Source organism: Buteo buteo, chromosome 22 (genome assembly GCF_964188355.1).
Source record: "Buteo buteo chromosome 22, bButBut1.hap1.1, whole genome shotgun sequence".
Classification (NCBI taxonomy): Eukaryota; Metazoa; Chordata; class Aves; order Accipitriformes; family Accipitridae; genus Buteo; species Buteo buteo.
In genome coordinates, this window is record NC_134192.1 from 22,085,938 (window position 1) to 22,106,946 (window position 21,009).

Consider the following 21,009-nt stretch of genomic DNA (forward strand, 5'->3'; position numbering starts at 1 on the left):
TCTCAGAAAACCCTGGCTTTAACAGTAAAGCCAATTTAAGTAGTTCCCACGCCCTATAGCACAGCTCATCAGCCCCTCCTGTGAAAATCTTTTGCATGCCTATTTTTAAACAGCAACATATAAATAGAGTCTCTTCACTAACACCTCTGGATGATATAGGATTATTATTTTGGGGAGACATTTCCTTGCTTAAGGTATTTTGATTTGGAAATAGACACAATCTGGTTCATTCTTACACATTGCTTAAATCATGGCAGTTAATGTCATTTCACATAAAAACAGGAGTAGGAGTTAAGGCCCCCCCCCCCCTTTTTTTTTTTGCTAGCTGAACAAAATATATTATCTTGTCTGATTTAAAGAAGAAATTGAGGAAAGTGTAGAAAAGTACACATAGAGTGCAGCCTTTGATAGACACAGTATAGGTAGGTGACATCTCAAGGCTTCACCCTGGTGACACTTGGAGAAGAGCCTGCCCTGGCACTAACCGGCAGGCTGGACACCGGGGCTGGAAGCAATCGTACTGATGTGACCAACATAGAGACTTGCCAAAGCAGAAAGGCAAGTTTGATGGGAAGACATTGCATCAAGGCTATGTCAGGAGAGCAGAACATCACAGACTCACAGAAGGATTGAGGTTGGAAGGGAGCTTTGGAGGTCATCTCGTCCAACGCCCTGCTCAAGCAGCACCACCGACAGCTGGCTGCGCAGCTCTGCCTGAAAAATCTGACTGCAGTGGTAGAGAAGGCAAGGTAGACTTCAAACTCAGGACTTTAAAACTGGCTAGAAAGAAATAAGGTATGACTGGAAGAGGGCTGGCACTTAAGCAGATTACTGGCGTGAAAGGAGAAATCTACTCCACAAACTAACTCCCCCTTTAGTAGCCTCTGTTCATTTGAGGGTACTAAAGGGACAATTGAAGGAATAAGCAATAGCTGAAGACAACCCCTCAAGATAGGATTATATGGTGGAAACCCTTTAACTCTTGTATCAGACCCACTCAGAAACTGCCAGATACACTACCCAAATCAAGCTGCAGTCTGCCACCTCTGCGTTGATCACCCACGTGTCGGATCAATCATTATTTGGTATTGAGTTGTGATAAATACCACCATGTTTAAGCCTTCAAATAGTAACTCCTACTTCTTCAAATACGTTATGATAGTACTATAGTTGCTATAAACACACCTGCATCAGATATTAGGATAAGAAGTATTTGTGAGCCAGCAGTCTAAAATCCTAAGGTTTAGCTGCACACAGCGAGGTATAGACTTATTTAAAAATAAATGTGAAATTCAGTCTTCCACAAAAGAAGCAGTGTCATGAGAAAACTCGGGCTTTAAGTTTTGTAAACGCTGCGTTTTCAATATTAGAGTGTCAGTCTTCATTCACTCTCTGACAAGGTTGTCAATCAAACAGCAATCTAGTTTTGTAAGACTTTAACCAAAGATCAAAGCAATGATACTGCTGAGTTCACACTACCTTCCCAGAGATAACTACTTGAACACTTTCGGAGCACTGCATCGATATTAACTTTGCACCATTCCTTCCAAGCAAATAAAACAGTACGAAGTTTGACAGCCCTTCTGGCTTCTGCTCTCAGCCCTGATCTAAACTGAATCCCAGTCCCCATCCCCTCTGCCCCTTTAGAACTGCCACCTGGATATTGAAGTTGAGGATTGCAGGACTTGCATTCAGTTAAACTTTCGTCAATTAAAAAGAAAATGAAATGTGCTTTCTGTCTCCTTTGGGAAACACACTGAATGTCTTTTACTCAATAACAATAGTTGGGCAATAAAAAGATGAGTGAGCAAAATGTGGTGTATCATCGTTTTGCTTTTGACTTCAGCCCAATGGCAAATGAAAGGCATCCAAAATCAATTTCAAGAAGCTAATAAATTCAGTATGTGAAAGCAGTGAAAATATAACTTTTGCAGCCTCATCATCAAGCTGATTTGTAAGCAAAGCTGGGCCCAATTCCTGCACACTATGTCACCCGTATTTTCAGTTTCATGCAGGTAATATACTATTTCTACAGAGTTTATATTCTGAGGCTAAACACAGAGATATATATATCTTCTTTCCACAAACATATGTCCTGGTAATATCATCATAAAAATCTGAATGTACTATGCCCAGGAAATCGTGTCGATCACTATCAGTTACTTCCTCCAGTAACAGTGAAAGAAAGGTGAAGGCTAATGCTGCACGCAAGGGCATGCTCGAAGCAGAACAACTGCCTTCCACAGCTCCACATAACTTTCAGAATAGACCTCTTTATGGCAGCACGGGGAGGTGGCTGTTGGGGTTTTTATTTGCTTGTTAACTGACTGAGAAGCTTGCCAGACCATGCCCATCTAAAGGCAAGCTTCCAAAGGGAAATGAATTGACTGTAATTACAACATAATTTAAAGTACTCCTTGAGCAATGCTGAATACCTCCAATGTATAGCTTCTGATCTTACTAGGAAACAAGACAGAGGGCTTCCACTTACTCCAAGCAGTTACTTCACATTTACACAGTTTCTACCATGACATAAGAGTCCTTGATTCAGGGTCAAGTCCATCCAAATGATTCAGTGGCAACTGCTTTTAAGACCTAACTGACCTTTACCAGGGGGCTTCGCACAAGACGTGGTTTTGCAATGCAATTACAAATAAACTACTTGCGAAAGGGAGGGATGGCACAGATGTACCTCACGTGGCTTGTAACGGCAGGACTAACTCCTGCAAGAGCAGTGACGATGCACCACCGTCGGTTACACACCAGACTTGGACATGCAGAATGAAAAATCGCCAACAACTATCGAGCCAAGGCATGTAAACAGTTGTACAGCAGGCCTGGGAACTGTGGGTCTGTACTGGAAAAAAATCAGAATTTCTGAGAGCAGCAGTTTCTATTTCTGACATAACCAATCTACGTGATGCCTTTTGGACTTTTTGTTGATCTGAACCAACTGCAGACAGCTATATTACAGAAGGTCAATTACACTTATCTAACTTACTTAGAAGTCATTAACAGTGTTAAAATTTTCTTGGGGTGTGGTACTTATTTAAAAAGAATTAAAAAATTTTTAAAAAAAACCCCAAACCCCATACCAAACCCCAACAGGTTTCTGACCTTGGAGATTTCTATGTCAATATACGGATTTATTTGTTTCCTGTAGAAAAAAAAAGACATAAAGAGAAAAAAAATAAGGCAGGCAGGCAAGCAAGCTGGGTGCTGGATAGAGCTTGAATTGGCAGGGTAAAACATGGATAGAGAGTGTAACTGAAGAATGATGGTGTATGTGGACTGGGGACATGTGTGAGTTTTAGAAAACAGCAGGTGGAGAAAACTGTGGAACAGAATTATATTTAAAGGGGAGAAGTTAGAACTAGGTGAGAACAGTAAAGGAATCACACTAGGAGTGTAAAATATTGCTTTTGTCACTTCGTTCATACTGTGAACATGTCCATGTTTTTCCTTCCCAAGGCAGAAGCAATGGGAAATACTGTTCTTTCTTACTCTCTCTCTTCACCAGAGCATCATCCTCCTCAGATGGTGGCAGCTTTTGGTAGCCTAGACTGTTACGGGACCTGGGACAACTATTTCCTCACACTGCAGAAAACACTGTGCTTATTTTTCATGTTAGAAATATCAGAACTTGTTTCCTCTGTCTTCACTCTGGGATTTTACTGACCAGATGAACATGAGTGACTGTAAAACCCAACTCGAATCTGAATTACACTGTAAACCCCTCTTTCTTTTGTATTTGTTATACCTATTTTACCTGTTCACCTCTAATGTTTATAAGCAAGAGGAAACAATAATTTTTTTAGTCTCAAACACTGTTTCTCCAGCTGAAGACAGTCTGTGCCATGCCTCCTCTCCACACTTTCAGCTTTCTAAAACACCTCCAGCAAAAAAAGAAAGTCTAAGAGATTATGTTACTGATATTTCTGTAATACCAAATAAGCACAAGATTATCTTTCAAATCTCCTTTGCGGATAAAGCAGGTTACGAAGTATGTGTGTGTATCTACAAGTCACCTTTAAAATAACAGTTCTTCAGTGCACGTGTAATGGAGTCCCCTGGACTTTCTAACACCGCTTTCACGCTTGTGTCTTTTCACCTTTCGGTGCGACTGACTGCACTGCCTTGCACTATCTAGTAGAAACCTATGGGTCTGTGATCGTACACTGCCTGGTGGTCCGGATTCCACCAGAATGCAAATGTAAGCAAAAGGCATATGAGCACATATGTTTTAATGTGAAACAGAAGTTAAGCTGTGAACGCAACGCATCACCCTGCAACGAGGAGCTATGGTAGAAGCGAGTCCTGTCCACCTTAGCTGACCCATTCGTCGCATCTCTGCGAGCTCGCACGCAAGCACAAGGGGGTACTGGCTGAGCCGGCGCGGTACCGTTCTGTGGGGACTCCTACACACCACACTTGCGACGCGCTGTCTTCCTCCGTACCCCAGAGCATATAGCTAAGATCTGTTGCCTACTAGATGCATAGTGAACTACTGGTAACATTGCAAAAGCCGCTCTTCGATGTTAACACGGTTAAATAGCACTACGTTACAAGTATCTGTTCATAAAAGGTATTTAAAATGCTTCCACTTCTGAGCACCCTTAATGCTATGGGGTGCTCCTCCTTTTCAGACCTCTTGGCAGACTTCGCTAAGCATACAGTGATTTTACATATTTTTAAGCATGAATTACCTACAAAGACATCCCTTCTTGCCCATAGGATATAAAATTAATTTTCAAAATGAAAGTTTAAGAAGCTAAACTTTTCTGCGTTTCCTTTTATCTTTGATAATTTCACACAAAAATAGTTTCTCCTAAATTCTGACAGTTTCTTCAAGTATTTGTAAAGACGGCACTTTTATAAAAACATTTAAAAACCAGAATATACTTAAATATAAAATGCCTAGCTGTATCCATAACTAAGTCTTCATTTATTTAAAAAGTTTTGATATTATCTCTATTATTTATTCTTCAAAGGAGAATAGTAATTAGAAAAGTTCTGCAAATTTGCACTAATGAAGCAGAAAAATCTACTATGAAGTAATCAATTTTATTAATTACCATGTAATCAAATAAATACAAAATGTTAAAAATGTAAGTATGCCTAGCCCCTTCTTTTTATGATTTTTATAGTAGTTTATGTAAAATTACTTGCAGGTTATTCCTAAGTCTTTATAACAACTTGAGCTGGGAACTGTAACTTTGCCACAAATTTGAACTTTTATCAATGAATTCATATTCCATAAACACTAAAAAAGAGAAGCCATTTAAATATGCAGCAAAATCACATAGTGAAAAAAAATCAAATAGAGAACAGGGAGAATAAAAAGTAGATACAATGAGAGAGTGGTACAGAAAGAAAAAAAAATTTTGAAGAGAATTTACCATCCATTCTTGCCACCGCTTACACCAAGGTAAGATTTAAGATAATCATTCAGTCCTGATGCACAGGCTTAGAAGCAATATTCTTTCAAAACATGGATACGTTCATTGCATAGGAGAAAAACTACAGTGCCAATCCTGAAAAGCAGCAGGAAGGGTCAGCACTACACCGTTTTTTCACAGCCACCTCCATGCTGCAGCAGACGAATGCTGGTCTAGCCCAAGCAGCATTCATGGGTGTCTTAAGCAGCTAACGACTGTCAAACAGTCTCTCTTTTGGTCCAGGACTGCCCAAGTGGTCATGGCAGACACACCTCTTATTCTCCCACATGTCTTCAGCGTCACAGCGGCCAAGATGAAAATGGTTGAGGGCTATAGGTGATTTTGTGCCACTGGGGACACCCCTGCCTCTTCACACTGCCTTCTGTCCCATGGAGTGCAACACTCTCACAGATACTAGCCATCAGTATTTAAACTGGAGAGCAAAACATGCTTCATAGACTAAAACTAATTAATCGTCCGTCCAACAAAACTGAGATGCGTTCAGTGGAGTTCAAAACCTTTGACCGCAGCCAGAACGATGCAGATCTTACTGCAGGCCACTGTTATTGCATCTTAACAGAAACACGGAAGAGTGCTGGGATTTGAGTGTGACCCACAGGACACAGAGATCAGGGGGGTCTCTTAACCAAAAATCGGTGAGGTCTTATTCTAACTGCAAACCCACATTGATACCTTTTCTGTTGATCTTCATCAGTTGGCACTTTAAAGGAAACCCCAAGTCCTTTTTTGTTTACAACTTTTTTCCCTTCCCCACATCCAGCATCTTTTCTTGCTGTCCTCAAGAAATCTCTCTAAATCCAGGGGAAAAAAGGATGCCATTAAAAATTGCCTTACTACAGTATGTGTTAGCACCATTATATGAAATAATTGCTCCTTGGGAGATTCTAGACAGTCAATTAACCCCCAATTCACGACTCAAGTGGCAGAGCAGACACTCAATGAATAAAGGGTAAGGGTTCAATTCTCAATTAGGATGAAATTTTTTTCCTTAATAGTTTAATCTTGTGGTCAATTAAATCCCCCTAGCGTTGTATTAATTATTATATGAATTCTAGGCAACTTCTAATTTAAAGGTTAGTTATAGTGTACCGCAACTGGACCAGAGTCCTGGACTTAAATTTTTCAAAGCTGCTGAAAGCCTATTCTACCTTAAGGGGAAAAATACTCTCTTTTGAATAAAAGACAAGGAAATGTCTTTACATTGTGCTTTCCTAATCTAGGTTACTTGAAATGTCTCCTGTATTTTTATGCAAAAGATAAGATTGCAATTATGTCATAGATCATTAGAACTAAGTTTACTGCTGCACCACATATTCATATCACTAGTTATATTAAAAAGGATTTCTAAGCAGACTTTTAAGGATTAATCTCATCTCCAGTTGCAGAGCTTTTTTGCTATATTGTTGGGCATAGCAGCTTGGAATACTAGCTTACTTTTCCATCTGTTAGACATATAGAGACTATCAGTTTGTGAAGTGCTTTCTTGGTACTCTTTTTGGTAGAATAAAGTCCTGGATTTCCTCGGGGAAGCAAAGGACATATGCTGATGCTCTATGGTTTCTGAGTTGCTGTAGAGATGAATTCTTCTTGGCCAGCTTTCTGTTGAGTAGGTGCTGGAATCATATAAAACAGCGACTTGTAAAAAAAAAAAAAAAAGTAAAATGGTGAGTTCCCCGGCCAAATCAGTGATCTTTTTTCAACTAATTATTTTTCTTGCTCAAAATGAAGACAGTTTGTCTTTGAAAAGACTGTCTATCATTAAAAAAGAAAAGTATTGGAAGTTTTTGAAACAACTATAACAGATGTCATAGTAGTTGAAAGTACAATTAGAAAGCACAACGCCGCAGAAATAAAACTTCAAACAAAAGCAGAAAGAGTTCTTTGTGCACATCAATAATTTAGAATGATTTAAGAACTGTTTTATAGATGCAAGTGGAGCTCTTTCTGTCTATATATAAATTGAATGTGGTCTTTATAGGCAAACAAAAAGGGGATATAATCCTTTTAAATTATTTTTAGGATAATTGTTTCCACAACAAACATCATTATTTATCAGTTTTGAAAAGAAGCCAACTGCTAACATTTGAAATGCACAAATCTTGGCACACACCATAGAAAATGGTTATCTCCCCCCCTTTTCAAAACCAGTTTTGCATTTATTTTACACATTTGTCAAGTTCTTATCTCAAAGCCCATGCAGTGTTACCTATTTCTATCAGAAATCATTATATTTTATTTCTAATCACCTTCCCATAGCTAATTTGGTAACTCAGGAAAGGAAACATTTATTGCTACCAGATGCTGCTACCTTCCTGCTCACTCACATATTACTATAAATTGATTAAACAGCCTGGAAAACAAGGTTTAATATGTATTATTTTGCCTTCTGGATTTCTTCTGTTATAATCTTTCTTTTTAGATAAACAGTCTCATTTTAGTGATGCAAACATTCTAAATCTATGCCACAGCTACTTATCAGCCAGGATGTTCCCACATTACACAGTGCAGCGCCACAGAAGACACGAGATAGTCTGTACGCTACAAGCGGTTTAGCCATACTACCATACTAGCAATCAGGCTCCCACTGAGGCATTCCCCATTTCTGATGTCTTAATTCCTCCAGGCAAACACCGCAGCACTGCACAACTGGGCTGCACCACTGCGGTTCCTTTGCTAGCAGTAGTTTCTTTAGGGTATGTGCTGCACTGCGGACACAACCAACGAACCTGCTTCTCTGAAGGCTGAGATGTGAACTTGCCAGATCACCTTCTTTTATTCTACCGATTGCAGAATCATGAAGGTACGAGTCAAATCTTTGATCAGAGATGCTTCAATTTTATTCTTCCTTTACTAGATTTTTTAAGGGAGAGCTGGAATAACCCATGGAAGAGGCTAAAGAGGCTGCTCTGAATGTGATGATCTCTATGTTTCTATATTTCTCTATCGTTACTTCCATTTGTAAAATCAAAGTAAATTATCTACTCTGTATTTGAAACTAACTGCAACAATAATAAATACAGGCCAATCTCTAATTGACAGCATCTAAAATGTCTCCAAAGGTTACAGATGTGTAAAGAACATGTTATTTTCTGAGCAATTCATATTTTCTGAGCTCTGTGAATAGACACGTGTACACACACATTCCATTTTCTGCTCCAGCTCAGCCATTCACCAGAGATGCTCCATCCTCCAACATATTCTACATCAAAAAAGCATCTTCTGCAACACCAGAAGAGGCACTCCACTGAACTGTCATTAAAAATTTTACAGTTATGTATCCCCTCACTGACAACACTCACAAGAATAAGCCATGGGTACGTCAGCAAATTGACGCAAGCCAAGTCTAGCTATCAAAATACTGCACAGCAGTCCAGGTGACGGATAAAATAGACAGATTCAAAACTATACAATATTTTATAGATTACAACACCTCAAAATACACCTGGAAGCAGAATTTCATTTATTAAACTACTTGTTATAGCCTGTCATATTCTGTCAACTAGAAGAAAAATCGGCTTTGGAAACTACTGTCACACTGACTACAAAGTAAAAGAAGAAAATAAGTCAGTTGTTATTTCCAAAGCAACACGCAAAGGCCAAGCATGACCAAAGAAGCATGCCTGGGGAATTCTGTATTGGAATAATCACTGTCTTTCTAGCTTTGTACTTATTTACCTTGAATTTCAGACTTCTAATGGCTAAAAAGATTACAGCATAAGTGAGCCTGCGTATGTGCAATAGAACCTTTTGGGAAAACTACGTATTTTTAACAGTTGTCATGAACAAGATTAAGCATTACAAATACATCACAAATGAACAACATTTCCAAATTACTTAGGAGTCCAACTTCTACTTTCAGTTACTTAGGGGCTGATTGTCACAGGTATTCGGGTGAACCACAATTATGGAAATAGGAGTGATGCCTCAAAAACTCTCAAAAGTCTGATCCTTCAAGCTAAAGCTACAAAGGCACTTGGTGTCCAAATGCTGGGCACAGACGTGTTGATGAGATAACTAAAAAAGCCAACAGCCAATCTCACAGCTGCCTTTAGCCCTCTAAATTTATGCCCAAGGTCCCCCTGGCCACATGTATTTTTGGCTGTGAAGCTTACCTTGGGTCCTATTTGAAGGATCTGAGAAAGACCATGAGCCCAGGGATGACAGTACTCCCTGGCCGATGGTCTCATAAGCCCCAAATGCTGTGGTCACTTGACAGGTAAGAGTCCTGTTTTCAAACCATCAGACGATTGGTTTGGGATTATTTAGTAAAGCAGTTTGGGAAGGGGAGAAAAGACACAAAGCAGCTCAACAGTATAGCTGATAATACAGCAGGCCAAGGGACCTAGTTAAGGAGCCTGCTCGTGTGAATATTTAATCACTCAGATGAAGTGGAACAGCTTTAACTGGAGATAGTGTGCTAGATGCAATGCGGAGACACAGCAGCCTGAAAGAGGCTTCACTTAGGAGGGGAGAGTCAATCTCCTGCTACCAATTGAGGAGTTTTGAGAAGGAAGGTTACTTCCCACAGAGTACCCCAACAACTGGGGTATCCCAAATACAGCAAGGCACAGGTGTCTCTCTTCCATCTTTTTATCAATCCTAAGTACCTACTACAAGAAGAATATTCACAGCTGGAAATCTTCAGCAAATGTAAGCACTCGCCTCCCATCTGGTAGCAGGCACCAGCCCCTCTTGTGGGCACTTCCCAGCACTGGTCAGCTTGCTGGGATAGGTACTTACAAAATGTTACCATCACTGTAAGAATGATTATGTCCTCCTTGTTATTCTCATTCTGTTATTTCACAACTTACTGGGTTGTATAATGACTGTATAATGATAATCTCACAATCAGGCATTTAAGGTTTGTTTACCCTTTGGGCAAATAAATTGCTCCTATGATTGAGGTAAATTGAGAGGAAAAGCAGGGAGACATCTTAGAAGCATGACAACTCCTTGATTATTCTGCACATTTTTTTCCCCACTAAATTCATTTATGGAGAATATATAGAATAATAACATGAATATGATAAAAAACTTGAAAACAGACTAGAACAACAACAACAACAAGTTTTCCAGACATATTTCTCTGTATGTGTGGTTTTCTGTGCGAGGACAGTAAGGTTTTGCGTAACACACGTAATACGCATTTCATTCACTTGCTGATTCTTACAGTCTCACTCATGCATCTACTGCTACTGTATTAATAAGAAACATTAAAGAATATCACAACATTAATACTGAACTTGGTCAAAACTACAGGGAGTTTCAGGGGAAGAATTCAAAATGGGCCATTTTTCTTCAAAATAAAGCGCTTGTTTTAAAATAGTTGAAATTATATTGATTGCTCGCTATTGTGGCCTCCCACTCTTTCAGGTGCAATGCTTAATTTCCAAAGCACAGCTGATAATATGAAAAAGCTACTAATAGAACTGTTCATCCCCAGAAAAAAATATGGCTATAATAAACAAATACCTAACACAGTAAGAAGTGCTGTAGTGGTGCCCTCTGCCCCAACAATCGAATGTGAAATCTGATTTCCTTGAAATTACAGCCTGAGCTGGCTGTGGTCTGGACCTCCTTAAGTTCTGCAGCCCCAGTGGCTTCTAAGTTCAGTATATGGGTTGTACCAGCTCTGCTAACAAGATATCATGTAACTTTATTGATGTAATTCAATGCAGTGTCTGAAATATAATGAAGAACATACTTATTCTGGTTTCATGACTACCTATCTATTTCAAGAGGATTATCTTTACCTACTTCCAGTCCAAAGTTAGTTCACTACTTGGTATGTCCACTAAGGATTTGTTACTTTTTATTATCAGGAATATTTGTTCTAATGCAGCATGTACACAAACACTTTGGAGATGCACATAAATGTATGGTTTTGTCCTCAGCCTTCCCGTCACCAGAAACCTCTTGTGACTTTTACACAGAAGGCAGACATGCCACAGAGTGATCTTCAGATATTCAAAAGATCAAATTAGAAAAAAGTCCTGAATACGTAAAAATGCCACACAAAATACCATCCACCTGTGCTAGGTATGCTCCAAGGCTTCCCCATAGCTCACACTTTCCTAAGGCTGCTGGCCCAAGGAGCACGGACGCGCAGAGCATCCCCTTGCAAGCACCTGTGCTCTCTTGAGTTGTCCTCTTCTTCAGAAATCAGGTTATAAAAAGCAAAGTCAACTGATGCCATAAAGGCTGGATTTGCTCTTTGACGGCAGGAGCACACATTGGTGTCACAACCAAGAGCATTTCTGGTCCTCTCTGTTCTTGACCAAAACAAAGGTTCTGGAGCCAGGGCTGTGGATATGATTGTGTCACTCAGTATTTCAGTGATATGTAACATCCATCTACGGGCAACATGACAAACTCTGAAGTGTAGCTCACTGTTAGTAACCCCTAGAAAAGAAACCTGTATTTTATGAAGTGCAGCTTCTACGAATTTCCTGAAGGTCTTCCTCAGACACAAATATTGCAAAACTTTCAAAATCACCAATTAATAATTTTTGTTATTAATTTAAATTTTTATCCATTGACTTTGGTTTAAATCAAATGCATGAAATATGCCAAAACTGTCTTTTTATATAACACACACCTGTTCTGAAAGCAAAAACTGCTGGCATCTAAGTAGCTTCCTAGTGGAGAAGTGTTTGATGGTAGTCTTTGTTGTTGTCCTTGCTAGAAACGACATGTCTTTTTTTCAGTAACATCTACTGTCTGTACAAACAAAAATTTCAAGCGGTGACAGTCTAAGACTTACTGGATGAGTTCAAACAGAGAAAAACCTGTTCCTTCCCTACATGTATGCATGGTTACACACTTGGGCACAAACGCAATTTCTCAGGAGCAGGTTTGGTGCTTACGGCTGGCTCGGAGCACAGGCAGGGGGAAGCTGAAGCCCTGTCAGCGCATTCCCAGCAACCTCAAGGATTTCTGTAACATGAGAAAACCATTCAGCAACCTTTCAGGATGCATATTTTTCAGATCTTACTGCTCGTAATGAGGACTGAAGGCAAACTTATTAAATAACTCATAGACATTAAGAATGTCATCAACTGCAGTTTTCAGGTTAATGACTTTGCATCAGAGGTATTACGAATCAGAGAATTCAAAGGGTCAGTTTTAATACAAGTGCTAACTCTAAGGAAAAGATTCCCAGACCTAATCCAAAAGCTTTCTTAGGTCACTGGGTGCCAATCAGCAATTTTTCTCCCCTTTTTATGCCTTTCAAATCTGATATAGCTCAGTAAGATGGACCTACCTAAGACTCAATTCACAGTATTGGAGGAAAAGTGGAAATGGTAAACTCTGAAAAGACAACCTGACTTTGGAGAGTAGCTACCTTATTTCTGTCTTATCTTGTTCTTATTTACCCATTTTATTCCACGAACTTACATGAATACCTTATTAAAAAATTTTGTCCAAAGCCTTTTTAGTAAAGAAAATTTCATTATTTCAGCATGTTTATATAGACTTGTAATTTGTAGTATTTAGACAGCAATACATTAAAGTCACTGAAATCTAATAAATAAAACATATTAATAAATTATATATCAATGTAACAAACTGTCTTGGTTCATCTGCCAAGATAATCATGAAGCAGGTATTTTACTCTTCAGAAAAAATGCATTCTTAAAATTTATTCTGCAAATAAAGATCTAATATAAACTTAATGTAAAAGATGTGACCTTGGAATACTTAATTAATATCTCTTGCATAACTGTCTTTGTATTTATAATTGTTTGAGCAATGGTTAAACACACAATCATAATGATTATGAGTCCAGATACTTCAAAAATTAAAGATTTACCATGACTTTCTATTTACATATATTGTGAATCTAAGTGTTAGTAACGAGTTTGCCTTAGTTGCATAAGTTTGGGGTGGGGCTGTTTTTGGATTGATTGACTGACGAAAGATCACATATACTCTTAAGCCACCCTTTTAACAGTTGTCAGCTCACTCACAGGTTAAATTTAACAACAACAAAAAAAACTTGTGGAAAAAGCCTTTACCCAGAATAGAGCACTGTGCTTGTTATCTTTCAGTATTCTCAGAAGACAGAAAATGTAAAAATATCTCTGAATTTTCCAGTGAACATTTGTACTGCGCATGTCACTTAAGGTTTTTGGAAAAAGACACCCTTGCAACCTTTAAACCCATGTATTACTGCATCCACTGCTTATGAAATAACCCCTGGGTCTCTAATATACACACTTAGATACCAAAAGGAACTTGACTTGACTTATAATTTGGGGAGTTTTTCATGTATCTCAAGAGGAGATTCATGAGCACATTCATGAAGAAAATTGCTTTTTTCTCATTACATCTTTAACATGCAAGTATTGATACGTCAAAGAAACAGCATGGTGAATATTTGAAGTGTTGGCACCTAGCGTACACTTGTATACACGCTGCATGGTACGGCTTCGTACTCTTAGTTCTCTTTCTTATTCCTTGCACTCTCCATCTGGATGCTTTCAGATTAATCGTCAGAAAAGTCCTCTCTCTGGAGGACCCCCCCCCCACCACCGGGGCCTGTTGCTGTTTCAGGTGTTATGCACCTGCTCGTTCTCCTCCCCTCACATCCTGAGTAACCCAGTCCTTTGGCAATGATTAATTTAAACAGCATAAAACCTCTTTTCTGCTAATGAAATACAATAAATAAATATAGTTATTCTTTCATTACCGTAGTCTCTGGCCATCTGAAAATATTTCACTCAGCTGACAGAAATGATGCAAAATTCCCATTTCCTTGAAGTAATAAAGGGAAAGGTGTTCTTTAATAAAATGAAAAGGGATAGCTGCCAGATGCACAGTTTTGGAGACTACCGTCTACTGGAAACACGAGACATAGCCCTGTCGTGGTTTAACCCCAGCTGGCAACTAAGCACCACACAGCCGCTCACTCACCTCCCTCACAGTGGGATGGGGGAGAGAATCAGAAGGGTACAAGCGAGAAAAACTCGTGGGCTGAGATAAAGACAGTTTAATAGGTAAAGAAAAAGCTGCGTGCACAAGCAAAGCAAACCAAGGAATTCATTCCCCACTTCCCATGGGCAGGCAGGTGTTCAGCCATCTCCAGGAAAGCAGGGCTCCAGCACGTGTAATGGTTACTTGGAAGACAAATGCCATCACTCCAAAACAACCCCCTTCCTTCTTCTTCCCCCAGCTCTACATACCGAGCATGACGTCATACGGAATGGGATATCCCTTGGGTCAGTCGGCGTCAGCTGTCCCGGCTGTGTCCCCTCCCAACTCCTTGTGCCCCCCCAGGCTCCTCACTATCCCTTTCTCAACAAATACGGCCTTTATTTCAACTCAGACTGCTTGAACAATGGTTAAATCCGAAGATACTGGTCATTTATGAAGTTTTCCTATGGAATTTTACTCTGGTTCGCTTGGGGTGGAGTGCCGCTCCAGCGCCCCGAACACCCACGTGAACGCCCGGTCAAAGCCCGCCGTGGTCCCCCTGAGCCCACCCATCCTTGCTGCACGCCGCTGAAATCAGGGCAGAGGGACGTGGCCGGTGTGGGCCCGGCTCTCACCAGGGCTCAGGAGGAGGAGGAGGAGGAGGAGGAACAGCACTCATGCAGCCCGTGAGCGTGCACCATTCCCGTCTGGAATAATAACCAGCAGTATCAGCTGGGGAGCAAACTTCCAAAATATCAGGCTTTGGCCAAACTCTGTTCCCAGTGAAGACATCACGAACATTCCCATTGATTTCACTGTGGCAAGACTTGGGCCAGTGCCTTTTATAGGAGGAGTTTGAAATATTTCTTGTCATGCAGTCAAACAGAATAATTGTACCAGCATTTAAATCCAACTGGAAGGCATGGCCAAATTCTTTTCTGCCTCGTTTAACCTTCCTAATGCCAGAATTCATATGGAGGTTTCTGTAAAGCCTATACAGGGCTGTGTCAAACCCAATCCTTTCTCATACAATAGAGATTTTTTCCAGGATATATAACTGAAGCAGATGAATTTAAAGTTTAATTTCTGTGAGCAATTGTTCAGGTAAAACGTAACTGCCTAAAACCAGACATAGCAAGTAAGCACAATCAGGAAGAATATGTGTTTTAAGTTTCTGTAAACATTTGGGGCTATGTTCTGTTGGGGATTTTCTAACTTTGTTTCCTTTCACTAGCAATTTCAAAATAAAGTACAGATTACTCTTCATATGGTTTTCACTCACACCCTGACATGGATGCACAGGCAAAACGCTTGTGCGCCATAATGGTTAAAGACATTTGACAAAAATATAATAATGTATTTTGTATGAAAAAAAAAACCAACACCCAACCACAGACCTATAAAGATGTTTGACTGTGTTGTCCTCTAATGTTAAGCCTGACCATTCTTCCTAAAAAGATGATAAAGAATGCGGAGTAATTCAGATTTAATGGCATTTCTCCTTCAAAAGGCTTAAAGGTATGGTCTGTAACTGGGCTCTAACCCCTCTGCACTGAGCGCGCCACTAATTCTGCAAATTCTGCCCCACCAACATATGCAAACAGCTCAACATAACTGGAACAACCTCATATTAACTGTTTTTTAAAGAAAAACTGTTAAGCTCTATTCTCTTCAGCCCTAATTACCTTGAAATTACTTTGATGAGAACAAAGTGGCACATTTTTGTCTGGTACTGAGATCACTTAAAATGGGACATGGAAAACAAAAACTGTGTATCCTGAGGGATATCACCATATTTGCCTATAATTATAACAATAACTTTTATTGTTTTTTATGCTAAGATTTCACATAAGTAGTACTACTACTAAATTTTAGTTACGTAATTTTCATTTGTTGCTATCTTAATTGTTACAGAGTGCTCAGATTTGTAAAGTTATATCAAGGTGTATAACACAAAACTGTGTTCAATATATGCCTTCAATAATTTCTTTGTTGTTTGAAAACTTCCAACTTACAGCAAAGCTGGCATTTTACAGCCTGCAGAGCTATAAATCATTTTTAAAATCATGATGATATTACTCAAAACAGATGTGAAAACATATGTTTGCCACGGTTGTATAAACCGCTTACTTGTCATACTTAATAAATGTTGATACTTTTATTTTAACTACATTCTTTCTTAATAACTTTGAAAATCTTTTCCGTGGTAAATATATTTTGCCTTAGTAAAAGTAATGGCAGGTTTTGAAAAACAAAGCTCGTTCTGTATACAAATCACACATGTATTTTTTGCTGAGCAACCCAGCACAGATCATGCTCTTCAGTGACTGTCCACATCTGACTATGAAAAACATTCAACATATTTGAGGTGCACCAGAGCCCAAAATAATTATACACAAGAGAATAATAATACTATCAGGAACAAAGAATCTATATGGGAGTGAGGCAAATCATTGTGGAGGAACAAGACTTGTCTGGCATGACAGAAAGGCCCACCACACACAGGTTGGGGATTTTTAGAAGCAGAGTATCAACTCTGTCCTAGTGGTGCAGTCCATCAATTATTGGGTGCTTGTATCCTATTAAACAGATATTCCTACAGGAACTGTAAGATAGGTCTGCCACACTGCCAAATGCAAAATCAGCTTGGAATTGTTGGATATACAATGTTGGTGCCCTTAAAATTTCAGCATTTGTCCCACTATAATGTCATCAAAAGGTTTTGGTTCTGGACCCGTGGGACTACTTGAAAATTACATCTACCTGAAAAAAGAAGTAATTTCTCATTCTCACGTTTTCAGAGAAAAACTTGACCTGTGCAGACCAAGTAGAAAACCAGAAACATTATTCTACCTTTAAAATGATAATTTAAAACATCTCATGATTTTCAAGCACTTTTTTCTGATGCAGGTGAATCTCCGAACACTAAGTTCAACCTAAAAAAATCCCCTAAGTGCATGCAGAAGTTAACACATGTACGAAGACGTATTTCCCAGTAGGTAATCAATTAAAGAAGATAATACAATGCAAAAATGTAGACCAGGAAACTAATAAACCTATACAACTTTAATCTTAAGGTGAACTATGGTACACAAAATGTTAGCCTCAGATCTTTGTGATTTCGTACATGTTACAAGGAACGTTCAATGATCACAGGAGCCTGGGAACTGGGTTCACAGGTGGTGGGGTTTAAATTATTTTCACGCTTTTGGGGATTTCATTATTGTCTTTTCTGATTCTTAAACTGTACCTTCCTTCATCCATCCTGAGTGACAGGACTGCTACTACCAATAACTACATGATTTGCATCTTCGAACCCCAAAGGATATGGAATTGTTTTGCTGAAAAATGACTAAACATGTGGCAAGACACCATGCACAGTTCAAAAAAATTAAAACCAACTGCACTTTCAGATTTAAATACCTGCCTAAGTAATTCACTATAGAAAAGTAATTTTTTAATCTTAGGAATGAAGGTATGGTTAATAACTCCTTAGCCTCTGGTGTTGGTCCGTAAATACCAACAGGAGTCAAGAGGGAAGGATTTAAGCATGATGATCCAGACAGAAAATTATCTCAGAATGGCACAAAAGGGCTCTTTTGGGGTTCATGAGGAAAGTGCTTAAATGCCTAGAGAAACCAGTGAATAGAAAACAGCAGCTTCTGCTTTCAAGAAGAGAGAGAGTCGAGTATGAAGATCCAAAATATAAGGAAAAAGTTTCAGGCTCTTCCTACCCAGGACTGGATCAGTCACAGGTGTCTAAGGAATAGAGCTGATCATACAAAATCATGAATCTGGTCAAATAATTTTATGTAACTCTGGAACCACAGGGCACATGGAGCCTCCAAATTCTCTTTTGAGTAGCTCATAAAATTGACTATACCTGTCTTTTTAGTTCTCTCAGAAAATACATTAAAATAACCTCAGTCGAAATATAAATCAGTTTGTGTTTTCATTTATGATAAAATGTTTATATTTACAGCAGACTTCTAAGCACATTCAGCTTATGTTGTCCCCTCTTTTGTTCGCTTCCTTCTCTTTCTTTTCCTTCACGTCTTTTTCACTCTGAAACCTTAATACCTCCCTCAGTATATGCTTTGCAGTATTTTTCCAGTATTCACTTACCTTCAGCTTTCTTTTATTTCTTTAACTATATCCCATCTTCTTTTATCGCAAGCACTCATTTTGTACGGCGCTTTCTGTACGTACTGCCAGAATAAACCTCTCACCTATTAGTATGATTTATTTTTTTGGTTATATTTGCAAGGAAACAAAATGGTGGTTTCTTTCTCAACGTGCAGCCACAGATGCCACACGCTCTCTGCCACTAGAACACCTCCCCGAGGGCTTACCTGCATACACCAACGTATTCACTTGCTGCAGTACCCAGCAATCACTGCAGGGAGAACCGAGCAGAAGAGGCACTTCCCTGCCTACAGGACAATCGCTACCGGCCAAACGTCACTTCTTCCCTTGCTGCCTCTTTACTTGTGAGGTAATGTGATTTTATTAGACACAAAAAATGGCTTATTTCCCTCACCTACGTACCAGCATTAGAGTAGTCTGCACACACATCCCCTGGAGGCAAAGAAACAATACCATGTGACTAATCAAATATTTGCTAGGAACTTCATAAATAATTGAGCCAAAAGACTGGTAAAGTATTAGCCCCATACTATATAAACAGAGAGAAGCAAAGATCTGATTGTTTACACTTCCTAAGAAGAACGCCATGTAAATTCACTGGATACATTATTCATTGCAATTAGGCACTTAGCTCTCTTAAATTTATAATATAATGCCATTGCATATGCAGAATACCAGAAAAAGGAATAAAACACATAATAAGTGTAATTAAACGCCTGAGATGGAAAACAGTGCATAATTTTACCTTTCTCCTTTTGTATTTTTTTTAGGCTGGTCCCAGTTTCTTGATCAATGAGCTCTCCTTCCCTGCTGTTGGTCAGCATAGCTAAAAAAAATCAGAGTGCACAGCTATGTAACGCTGTCAGTAAAAAAATGTCAGAAGAGTGGAAAATATTAAATTATATTTCTTATTTGTCAATATTTTGGTATTTTAACATTTATTTATACTATATAAGTTCTAAAGCAATTGACCATTTTTGTTGCCCATAATCAACCATTTCACTGTCCCAGTTCAGCACTTAGAGCCACGTAAAATATGCAGCAAAAGCAAATTTGCTCAAGTTGATTAAACAAAGATACCAAGTTAGAACCCAAATTACTACCGAGATGAATGTGATTTCTTATGAAATGTTCAAATTAACTACTTAGAAAAGTACTTCAGAGAAATCATTCTGGGGAAAAATACATTTAAGGATTTAAGTATTAGTAATTATCTATAAAGCAGCAAGCTTAATAAAAATACAGATTGACAGATAGTAACCCAAATTGATAGATGACAGCGAAAAAAACAATGCACTGTGGTGTTGAAAGAAATTCTTTACTTAACATCTGCATGATCAGTGAGAGGTGTTAAGTTTATGATTTCAGGATGCCTATTTTCTTTGTTCTTATTTGATAAAACATCTCCTTCTCTGCAATTAACCAAATACAGAATACAAAGTTACTCCAGTGAGGACACTTGTCAAAAACTTCATTGCTGCATTACAGGGAGAGCTTTTTTTTTTTTTTTTTTAATTGCAAAAGTAAAAACTATATATATTCATGTAGATGCCAAGTATATATACATATCTTTACAACAGAAAGCATTAGACTTCAACACACAGAAATGTTTGGTTTAACATAAACAAAACCTAGTTTTCTTTAAAAAAACTTTCAGCACCATTTCTAGAGCCCAGAGGCTTGCAGTGTGTGCTACTACTATTACTAAAACGAGTTACAGTAGCTTTCAAAAGCTACAGTGAGGACAAAAGTCCCTTTTTCACTGTTGCTATAGGAATTTGCATTTCTTGTCCTGTGTATTCCTAGCCCTGTTTTACATATTAAAAAGCTGAGGGGAATCTACTTTCTGGTCTCAGCCCTGTGTATGCACATGTTTAGGCAAAGTAGTTCAGGCTCTATTGACTAGTTTGTGTAGAGCCAACTGTGCTATGTAGTGCCATGGTGCTGCTGCATGGACCAGTCAAAACGGCAAAATCCCAGCAAGCAGCTGAGTAGTTGTTTGATGGGAGTGAAGTCTACACTGACTTACATGGACTGCACTGTTTTTGTAGTTTAAATCTAGCTCAGCCTGCATGGGCTCCAGTCACTGTGAAGACAACAGTGTTGACATACACTGACGTGAAGAGATGTTAATTGACTTGCCCTAGATCCCTCTTGGAAGCATCAAGAATAGGACCTAAACTTCCTCTAGACTGAATTAGCATTTTAAACACAAGATCAATAATGCACAGGCTGAGAAAACTGTGGTGGAGAGACCAAAAAAAAAATCAGAAAGTCCTCAGCCTCATGGTGATGAGGGAATGTGTGGGCATGAGAAGGTTTTTGGAACAGAAAAACCATCACAGAATCTGTGACTTTTCTGACACACATGTGAAGAAAAACATAACTTGCTATTTTTCAATTCCAGGTGCCTTCAAAGGCACTTTCTTACTCCAGCATGCAGGAGAAGTTGGTCATACCAGAGAAGGGGCGATAGCTCCTGTGCATG

The 21,009-nt window shown here is 38.9% G+C and overlaps 1 protein-coding gene across 5 annotated transcripts in view; it reads right to left on the minus strand.

Moving 5' to 3' along the window:
- The window catches only part of DACH2 (dachshund family transcription factor 2), a 313,627-nt gene that overhangs the window by 36,646 nt on the left and 255,972 nt on the right, over positions 1-21,009 (minus strand). For all 5 annotated transcript variants that reach the window (XM_075053842.1, XM_075053841.1, XM_075053843.1 and 2 more), the window contains one exon: positions 19,267-19,347. In XM_075053842.1, the coding sequence (XP_074909943.1) occupies positions 19,267-19,347 (81 nt within the window). The remainder of the gene's footprint in view (positions 1-19,266; positions 19,348-21,009) is intronic.